This window comes from Herpailurus yagouaroundi, unplaced genomic scaffold (genome assembly GCF_014898765.1).
Source record: "Herpailurus yagouaroundi ecotype Mexico unplaced genomic scaffold, PumYag 220, whole genome shotgun sequence".
In the NCBI taxonomy this organism is placed as follows: domain Eukaryota; kingdom Metazoa; phylum Chordata; class Mammalia; order Carnivora; family Felidae; genus Herpailurus; species Herpailurus yagouaroundi.
This window is the reverse complement of record NW_024412451.1, coordinates 2,840,540-2,851,193: the sequence shown is the minus strand read 5'-3', so window position 1 is coordinate 2,851,193 and position 10,654 is coordinate 2,840,540. Positions and strand designations below refer to the sequence as shown.

At 57.4% G+C, this 10,654-nt stretch overlaps 1 protein-coding gene across 1 annotated transcript in view; it reads right to left on the bottom strand.

The window, feature by feature from the left end:
• Window positions 1-8,683: 8,683 nt before the first annotated feature.
• Window positions 8,684-10,654, bottom strand: part of FOXA3 (forkhead box A3) — a 7,305-nt gene continuing 5,334 nt past the window's right edge. Inside the window, exon 2 of the mRNA XM_040457455.1 lies at window positions 8,684-10,049. Within this exon, the coding sequence (XP_040313389.1) occupies window positions 9,066-10,049 (984 nt within the window). The 3' untranslated portion in view covers window positions 8,684-9,065. The remainder of the gene's footprint in view (window positions 10,050-10,654) is intronic.

Here is a 10,654-nt window from a genome sequence, read left to right as displayed (position 1 = left end):
AAAGCATTTTATTGCCCCCCCCCGCCCCCTTTTCCTCCTTCAATAAACCGAAAGATGGTTTTTTTTTTTTTCCTTCTTGGTCCCTTAGTTGTGTGAGACGCTGCGCCCTCTTTGGGACCGAACTGATCCTGCAGGGAAAGGACGATGCGTGGTGGCCTCCAGGTGGCGCCCTCCACTCAGGCGGGCCCCCTGGCGCTTTTCAGAAGTGCTGGCCACTGGTCAAGCGTTCTAGCCATCTGCCCGTTTTCCAGAGGACAGAACTGAGGCTTAGCGAGCACGGGAAGCTCCTTGCATGGGAACCAGAGCCATGCTCGGGAATTCGGTTTCTCTTCTGGTCCCGCCCCTGTATCTACCCAAGGTGTGGGGGACTAGCGCCCGCGAGGGGAGGGGAAAGGAGAGAGGCATTAGGAGGCTTCCTAGAAGGGATGGGCAGTGAGTTCTTGCTCAGCAGGCAGAGAATTACGTTACATTGCTTAGAGGGACCGCCCTAGGAAAGAGGAAAATTACCTCCATGGGGTACACTAACAGGGTCCTTGGAAACAAGGTGACTGCGTCCCACCTCTGGTGGTGCCCTGAGCTGCGTTGCTCGCACCCATCTTGGGAGGCCAGTCTCCACGGTGGCCATCCTAGGACACCGTGACTGGCAGGGTGAAAGGCACCCCCCCCCCCCCCCCCCCGCGGCAGCCTCTGATGTGCGCGGCCTTGTCCCGCACCTGTCCCGACGGGCTGATCATTAACCAGGACTTCCTGCTCTCTGGCGTCAAGGGGCGGGGCCTGAGCAGGCTGCGGCAAAGCAAGGGTTAAGGGGAGGGGGCTGCCCCAAGAGCCCAGCCTAGACCCCCGGTGTCTCTGCGACCCTGAAGTGGAGACTGCGGGAAGGGGGAATGCGGGGCGCCAAGGCCAGTGGATGGACAGAAAGATGGGGGGGGGGGGCGCGGGGAGATTGTAGTGTGTCCTTTGACCGCACAGCACTGTCCTACAGCCCTGAAACCCCAGGTTGCCCCGGATCTCAGGAACACGGGTGTTCCACCGCCGAAATCTGGAAGACCTTAAAGTCTGGACCCATCTGCTTGGTTATCCACGTGTCCGACGCACACATCTTGCAGAGTCACATGGCCCGAATCCCAAACATTAAGGACCCTGGGACTTTGTCCTCCGCATCTGAAGGACGCTCAACTCTTAAACCGCCAGCTCTTGGGCTGAGGGGTCCCCTCCCCTCCCCCAGCCATCAGGTCTCAGGTGTTCTGTCACCCCCGGTACTGCCAGCCTGGGCCCTGGGCAGGGCTGGGAAAACCACCCCTGATTAAATATACAGGCGATAAGCCTGGGGCAAGGGAGACGCTGGATGGAGCTCCAGGCCTGGGCACCCATCCCTGGCAATCTTGTGGCCTCCCCTGCCCCAGCTCTGTAGACCCAAGCACTGGGTCGTTCCCCCTCCCCCATCCCCAGGGCGAGAGGCCTCCAGACGCCAGGGTCCCCAGTGAGGGCTAAAGAGCTATGGAGGGCACCTGGTCCTTTAAGAACAGCTGGTAGGGGGGTGGGCAGGGGAGTCACCCCCAGCCTGGCTGGTGTGTGTATTCTAGATAGAGGTTGAGTTAACCATTAACGGAGCAGACGGCCTGACCTGTGTGGGTGTGGGGGGCTAAATCAGTCCCCCTTCCCCCAGTGCCAGGGTGGGGCCAGAGTGGAGGGATTCTGGATGTATTGGGGGGATCCGTGAGTAGGTGAAGACACTTCCAGAAAGGAGACACAGACAGACCCAGGGAAAGATGGGAGACAACAGAGGTGGAAAGGTATAGAAAAACCAGCTCACTGGAAGAGGACAGACCCAGAGGGGGACAAGAGAGCTCAAAGACCCTCTTGAGATGGAGGAAACGAGGTAAAAACAGGGACAGACAGACGTTCAGAAGAGAGAAATACCCAGATAGGTGCAGAGAGCCTGAGATACACAGATGAGACACCAAGAATAGAGACCTAGAAGGAGGGAGAGAGCATTTGAAAGCAGGAGAAAGGGGAGACTGTGGAATCAAGGAAAGGTTCGGGTTTAAACTAGAGAGTTAAGACATCTTGAAACGCAAGTTCTGTGAAGACAGATCGCTTCTCGGCCTTCTGGCTAAGATCAAGTGAAGTTCTACGAGGCAGAGGGAGAGAACGGAGATCTGTGAAGACGAGCAGCGAGGCTGGGTCTGTCTCGATCAGTTGGTCCCCACGACAAGGCCTGGCTCACTCCTACTCATCCCTCAGGTCTCTGCTCAGCTACCACCTCCTCCAGGAAGCCCTCCTTGGCCCCCAAGCTGTGTCCAGTGCCATTTCTGGGCTCTCCCAGACCCTGCACTCCCCTATCCCGGCCCTGCACATTCTGGATCGTCATTGGGAAATCGACTGTCGGCCCCATGAGGGCAGGGTTGAAGCCGTCTCAGTCACCACTATGAACCCAGCATTGCCTAGCACAGGGCTAGTTTAAAGGACGGATAGGGAACAGCAGGGAACAGAATGCAGCCCCTACTCTCATGGAGCTGACGTTCATGTAAGAGGTACAGACAGACCCATAAAATGTGACAGCCATGGAGCAGTGAGTCCTAAGAAGAAAAAAGAAACCAGGGGAAGGGGATACAGAGTGATGGAGGTTGCTGCCATAAAGGAGGAGGTAGAGAAGGGCTCACTGAGGAGATGACACTAAATTGAAGGAAGCAAGGGAGCAAGCCGGGGGAAATCTAGGGGGATAGCACATGCAAAGGTCCTGAGGCAGGAGTCTGCTTGGTTTGTTCCAGAAGCAGCCAGGTGGCCAGGGCAGCCATGGCAAAGGGGAGAGGTAGGAGAATGAGGTCAGAGTGGGGCGCGTGACTGGCTCAGTCAGTAAAGCGTGTGACTCTTGATCTCGGGGTTGTAAGTTCGAGCCCCCACGTTGGGCATAGAGATAACTTAAAAACAAGATCTTAACGGGGTGCCTGGGTGGCTCAGTTGGTTAAGCACCCGGCTGGGGCTCAGGTCATGATCTCGAGGTCTGTGAGTTCGATCCCTGTGTCTGTCGGGCTCTGTGCTGACAGCTCAGAGCCTGGAGCCTGTTTCCAATTCTGTGTCTCCATCTTGCTCTGCCCCTCCCCCACTCGTGCTCTGTCTCTCTTGCTCTCAAACATAAATAAAACATAAAAAAAATTTTTAATTAAAAAAATAAGATCTTAACCAAGAAAAAGAAAAAGAATGGGGTCACAGGGATACCGGGGAAACATCGACCACGGTAAGGACTTTGGGTTATGTTTTCATGGGAAGGGAAAGAGCGCTGAGTGAAGAGATAGCAGCCCTGAGACAGTAATTGCAAAGAATCAGCTGGGATGGACGGCATCTCATTTATCTGTGTCTGGGGCTCAACAGAGGGCCTAGTACATGTGCCCAACAACAGCGTGTGCACGAGCGAATACGCCCCAAACCAGCAGAGAAAAAGTCAGAATGACATTAGATGGATGGACAGACTCCCAGGGAGAAGCCAGGTAAGGACCCGGGGGACACCCAGGGACAACAGACACAGACAGACAGCAGCCGGCTGAGAAGTCCCATTCCTTCCCCACCCGGAAAGCTTCCCTGCAGCTGGAAAAGTCCCCAGGCCCCCCTGCCCGCCTCGCCCGTGGCGTGCCCACTCACACCTCAGGCAGAGGAAGCTGGCAGGCCCCACAGGAACCTTTCTGTGCGGGGGGGGGGGGGGGGAGTGGAGGCGGGCGGGTAGCAGGGACGAAGGGAGAGGAGTGGCGGGCGGGCAGGCAGCGGGCAGTGGCTACACAAAGGCCCCAGTGTCTGCCCCTCCTGCCCCCGGGTACAGATATAAATAATATGTACATATACCTTTATATATATATATACCAGCGGGCTGGGGGCAGGAGGCTGGGGGCCATGCACTTTCCCAAGGGCCCCAGGATGACAGAAGCTGGCTCCTGTGGGGGTTGGGGGCTCAGAGACACACACAGAGAGTGGCCAAGAGCGAGAGACATGGGCTGAGAAGGACACAGTGACAGGAGGAGAGAGAAAAACTTCTCAAGTCTGAAAGAGCAACAGAAGGACTGGCAGAGAGAGAGATAGAGAGTCAGCGACCCAAGGGGCAGGGAGAGAAGGCAGACTCCAACGGAGACAGACCAGGAAAAGGGAGAAATCGACCTTCACCGAGAAAGAACAGAGAAAGATGGAGTAGAGGGGACAGTGGCAGAAGGAAGACAAAGGTCATTCCAGAGAAAGGCAGAGCCACAGAGAAAGGGACAAGCCAGAGAGAGACAGACGGAGAGAGAAGACAGAGAGACAGGGCTGGGCCGAGGCTGGGGGCTTGGGAGGCTGGTGACCGTGGGTGAGGGGAGGGTCAGGGCAAGTCTCCAGTTTGGGGACAGCGCCCGTGGGGCTCTGGCGCAGCCCAGTCCGGGGCAGGCTGAGGGACAGGGAGCAGAGGTGAGGGAGGTGGCCCTTGGGTTCCGGATCTTGGTGTTTACCTGTGGCCGGGCATTGCAAACAGGCACCCAGCCTGGCCCACAGCAGGCGAGGGTGGGATGGGCTGGGCCCCAGCCCTGGCACCAGTGGGCCCGACACGCCCACCTGTGGCCTGGGTGGTGAGTAACGCGGTGACACCTGGGTAGATGGTGACACATAGGGGAACAGACATGGTGACAAACAGGGACAGATATAGGCAGACCCAGAGTGTCGGAGACATAAACAGACCCATAGGACCCAGTCACAGAGGCACACTGTTAACAGACGCAGTGACAGACACACACAGTAATGGACATCGGGATACGAGGAGGGGCAAGCACACTGTTAGGCGCGGAGGGACGATGACAAAACACAAGCAGTGACAGAGACGACACAGTGACAGACAGGCACATACAACACACACTGATACGCTGACCGGAGACACATGTCATGAGGAACACATAAGCCTGTCACGTAATGACCCTGACATGTTCACACCAAGATAGAGATGGGACACTTTACACACACACACACACACACACACACACACACACACACACACTTGCAATGCACCCCGACTGCTGGCTTCTGGACATGCTTCCCTCCTCCTGGTGCAGGTTGTGGTAGGGAATGGTGGTGGTGGGGGGACTCTGAGGGACAGGTCGGGACCCCAAGTTCCCCCCCACCTTGCTGTCACCCCTCTTGTGCTCTAGGACAGCACAGCGGTGGAGGGCACTGACTCTGGGCCCGACTGCCTGGGTTCAAGGCCTAGCTCCCCCCCTACACTAACCGTGTGACCTTGGGCAGGTGGCTTCACCTCTTCCAGCCGGCCTCTGTTTCCACAAGAATAAAATGGGGGTGGGGTGGTGGGAAGGATGAGGCCAATCCATTCTGTAAGGTGCTCACATAATACCTGACCGGTGATAAGCCCCTAGGAGCCATTGTCAGGATTACTCCCTCCGTCATGGTTATCGCACGCCTCCCGATACAATTGGACCTCTGCCTGCAGCTGGGACCCTGCCCTGGCCCTCTTTTTCCCCAGCCGTGGGCCCCTCCCTTGGACCATGTCACCTCAGGCCTATAGGCTCTGTCCAGTTTCACCTGTCCCAGCCCAGGCTTCTCTGTGTCCCCACGGCTGTCCCTCCATCCCCAATCGCTGGCATCATCATGTCTGTCCATGCGTCCCACGTCTGACCGTGGTACTTTTCCACGCTGGACATCAGCCGGCTGTCCCTGGGGTGGGGGTCACACCTGCCCACGCCAGCCCGAGCTGGTGGCCACCAGACACCCTGACGGATGGCCCCACCCTCCCCCCCAGGACCCTACAACAACACCCGCCCCTCCGGCCACCTGAGGTCCCTACTGGGGCGATCTGAGGCCCAAGCCTGGGGACAGGAAGCCCCAGGCCTGGCCGCCCTGAAAGCCTCTTTCAGCCTGGGCCTCCTCCCGCCACCACCGACTCCTCCTGCGGAATAATATTTGGGCTGTTGGCCGGGGGGGCGGGGGCCAGATCCGGAGGCCGCCTGGGAGAAGCCAGAAACCGCAGGGCTTCCTGCCTCGGGCCGGCCGACTCCGGGAGAGACCCCCAGGCCCGAGGGAGGGGGGCAGGCGCCCGGGGAGACTGAGGGCCTTTCTCTCGGCCCCAGTTGTTTTTTCCAGGAACCAGGAGGAATTCCCCGGCCTGCCCAGGACAGCGAGGCCGGTGGGACGGCTGACGCGAGCCAGCACGGCAGGGGGCGGGGGGGGGGGGGGGGGGGGCCGACACCCCGCCGCCGCGGCGGCAGGGCGGGCACAGCGACAGAAATAGAGGGCCTGGCCTGCGAGGTGGCAGGTAGGGGCAGAAACTCAGGGAGGAGGAGGGAGGCCAGAGATCCAAAGGCGGGAAAGGGAAGGCCGACCCCAGAAAGGAGTCACAGTCCCCAAGAGAAGGAGGGAGAGACCCAGAGCCCAGAGAGAGCAAGGGACAGAGTCAAAGCAATGGAGAGAATGAGAGAGAAAGCACAAGGCAGACCACAGAAGAGGAAGGCATCCCGAGGATGAGTAAAATTTTCAAAACAGCCAAGAGACAAAGTCCAGAGACAGGGCTAGGGACAGGGTGCCACAGAAAGGTGACATTAAGAGACAGAAAGATGGGGGTGCCTGGGGGGCTCAGTCGGTTAAGCGTCCGACTTCGGCCCAGGTCATGATCTCGCAGTTCGTGGGTTCGAGCCCCGTGTCGGGCTCTGCGCTGACAGCTCAGATCCTGGAGCCTGTTTCGGATTCTGGGTCTCCCTCTCTCTCTCTGCCCCTCCCCACCGCCTCTCAAAAATAAATAAACGTTAAAAAAAATTTTTTTTTTAAGAGACCGAAAGATGAACACAGAGAAACCGGGGGAGACATCACACAACACGTAAACAGACAGCCTTTGGTCTCCGAACGAATGCTAACGAACAAATGAATGAATGACCGGGCAAGCAAGAACCAAGAACCAAGAAAGGTAAACCCCAAATAAGGAAAGGACAAAAAAAAAAACAAAAAAAAAACCGGAGAGCAGGCCTGGCCACCTGCTCTAGCCCGGCTGAACGATGTTGGCCCGGGGCCTTTCCTTCTGAACCTCCGCTTCTCCTCCGTGAAATGAGATCCGTGCGCTCGGGACATCTGAGCGACTGACACCAGACCCAGAGCCTAGGGAAGAGACCTGGAGGAACAGAGACACCCAGAGACCCACAGCTCCCAAAGGCAGACCGAGCTCCTTCCCCCCACATGCCTGCGGCCAGAAGTGACAGGCGCGCTGCGCAAACCCAGGCGGGCGCTTGTCAACACGCAGGCAGATGCCGACTCGCAGAGGTACACGTAAGACACATAGTGACAGGCAGGCCCGCGACACGGATAGAGCCACACAGATTCCTCGGGGCCGCAGGTTTGCACACAAACAGACACAGACCCGCACCTGATAGTGTGAGACCCAGAAGGCCCCAGGGGTAGGTGTATGAAGAGAACAACACACACAAAACGGTAAGAAATCCCAGGCTAGTGGCGCCTGGGGGTCTCAGTCGGTTTGAGCGCCCCACTCTTGATTTCGGCTCGGGTCATGATCTCACGGTTTGTGGGTTTGAGCCCCGCGTCAAGCTCTGCGCTGACAGTGTGGAGCCTGCTTGGGATTCTCTCTCTCTCTCTCTCTCTCTCTCTCTCTCTGTCTCCATGCCCCTCCCCCCACCCCCCCTCCTGCTGCCGCCTGCACTCTCTCTCTCAAAATAAATAAATAAACATTAAAAAAATTTTAAAAAACCCCACAAAATCAGGACACCTACAGTTAGCACCCAGGGTAAGAACAGACATGCAAACCCACACAATCGAGGGATATGAACAATAGGTAACAATCAGAGGTAACAACAGGCAGACCACAGAGACCTCAGTGGGCACAGTAATATCCTAGGACCAATACAGGCCCACCCCCCCACCCCCCCACACACGGATAAGCCCCACACAACATGTCCTTCAATTAACGCTTTGTTTGTCCCTTCCCTTCCTCCCCAGCTTAACCAAAAATTGAGCAGCCCCCTAGGCTCCTTGGGCCCCAGAGCGAGAGGTGTGTGTCTGGGGAGTGGGGGTGGGGAGATGGCCTTGGTCACTGCAGAGCCACCTCCCCCTTCTGCCCTGGCCCCACTGCTGCGGGGGCTGCTATCTATGAGCAAACTGTCCTTGGGGTCAGGGACAGCAAAGAGCCAAAGGTCAGGTCGATGCCTCCCCCAGCCCCTCCCCCAGAGGCAGCCAGCTCCTGGGGGACAGGGAAACGACAATTCAGGTGTTCAAGCCCCACAGGGCCCGCCGGCCAAGGAAACGAGACATTCAACGAGAGGCAGAAACAGTGCCTTTAATGGTCAAACACAGCCAGTATCCCGCTTCCCAGGCAAGAACCAGATTTCAGTAGAAATTTCCCACACCCTAGCCAGTCCTTTCTGGATTCTCCTGGACCAGAGAGGGGGAATAGGCTCCCGAAAAAAAAAAAAAAACAAGGGATATTCTCACCTCCATTCCTCACTCAACTCGCACCAAAGAGATGGTGATGACATGGTCAACACAGGGGCTGTGATGGCCGTCATGGTGCACAAGGGTGCACTGGTAATGTCAGCCAACCAAGATAGTGGCCATCATAGCACCCAATGGGCCAAATAAAGATGTTATGCAGGATGTTGGCCAACTTGGCATCTCCTATGCCAAGAAGTTCCCCAAGAAAGAAGGGATCACAGCCCCCAACGGGCCAAAGAAGTTGTAATTGCAATGGTATCACCATCACATGCAAAGGGTCAGTCAAGAGGACGTCCATCACCATGTCCAAAGGGCCAACTAAAATGTCATCCAAGATGGCAGCCATCAGAGCACCCAATGGATCAACTTATAACATCGATCAATACGGCAGTCTTTGTAACACCCAGCGGGCCCACCACCATGTCGATGGCAGTCATCACAGTACCCAAAGGATAGACATGATGCCCACAGAGACAGCAGTCACCACAGTAACAGACCAGCCAAGATGTTAACTGACGGGACAAGCAAAGTGTCACCAGGTGGGTCAGGCCCCAAGGGCCAGATGGTGGGAGCTACAGCCATACCCCACCCACCACGCTCCCACGCCCCTGCTAGGATGCGTTAAGCAGAGAGCGGGAATAGACACCCTGGTAGTACACCCCAGGCTCCCCACCCTCTGCCCCATAGCCCCCAAACCCCACGTCCAGTTTAGGAGGTGCTGGTGTCTGTTCCGACATCAGGTTGTTGATGGAGAAGGGGTGGTTGAAATTGTAGGGTGCATCCAGCTTCAGCTCCCCTGGGAGCTCAAGGCCAGCGAAGTAGGGGGTGGACGAAGGGGGAGAGCCACAGTCCAGAGCCCCCACGTCTTCCCCACCCTGGGCCTCGGGCTCAGGCGGTGGAGGCTGGGGCTGGGGGGGAGAGGTGACCGTGGCAGCAGGCGTGGTGGCCGGGGCAGCAGACCCTGCACTGTTCCTGGAGGTGGACGTCCCCCCAGCCCCCTTCTTCACCTTCTCCTCCAGCTTGAAGCGCTTCTGGCGGCGCAGGTAGCAGCCATTCTCAAACATGTTACCTGAGCTGGGGTGCAGGGCCCAGTAGGAGCCCTTGCCTGGCTTGTCTGGGGAGCGCGCCACCTTGACAAAGCAGTCGTTGAAAGACAGGGAGTGGCGGATGGAGTTCTGCCAGCGCTGCTGGTTCTCCCGGTAGTAAGGGAAGAGGTCCATGATCCACTGGTAGATCTCACTCAGGGTCAGCATTTTGCCCGGCGCCTGCTGGATGGCCATGGTGATGAGCGAGATGTAGGAATATGGCGGCTTGGCATGGGCCAGTGGCCTCCGGTAGCCTTTTGGCATCTCCTTCCCGTGCACCAGCCCCGGGCCCGGGCCCCCGTACCCTGAGCTGCTGCCTCCACCAGTGCTGGCACCCAGGCCCGGGAAGGTGGGCCCCAGGGGTGCCGCGGGGGCTGGGGGCGCCAGGGGTCCTGAGGGCAGCGGAGAGGCAGGGAGCCCCCCGGGGGGGTAGGGAGAGCTCAGAGGGTTCAGGGTCATGTAGGAGTTGAGGGGGGCCATGGTGGGCACTGGGGTCACCGGTGAGTAGACCTGCAAGGAAAGAAGGACACAAGGGGAGAGGTCAGTGAGTTTCTACTCTGCTGGTCAGCAAAGGATCACTGGCCCCCTCTGTGCATCTATCCGTCTGTCTGCCTTGCCTTTTCTACAAAGTCCCTCCCATCCTTACCTCTCTCTGTGGATGGCTGTCTCTTGAAGTCTCTCTCTTCTCCGTCCTCATGCACCCCATCCCTGACCTCATCCTCCACCCTCCCCCAGGCCCCCTGTATACTGAAGCTCACCCTTTAAGTGGTTCTCAAAGCGTGGCCCAGGACACCCTGGAGAGTCTCCAAGACCCTTTTAGGGTGTCCATGAGGTCAAAACTATTTGCGTATAATGCTAAGATATTACTAGCCCTTTTCACTTTCTCTCATGAGTATACAGTGGAGATTTCCAGAGGCCACGGGGCAGGGGATATCGCAACAGACCAAATGTAGGAGCAGCCACAAGAATCCAGCTGTCTCCTATTGAACCAGACACTGAAGAGATTTGCCAAAAATATAACAGTGCCACTCCTCTCACTAAATGTTTTGAAATATAGTTACTTTATTTTCTCCTCTCCTCTCCTCTCCTCTCCTCTCCTCTCCTCTCCTCTCCTC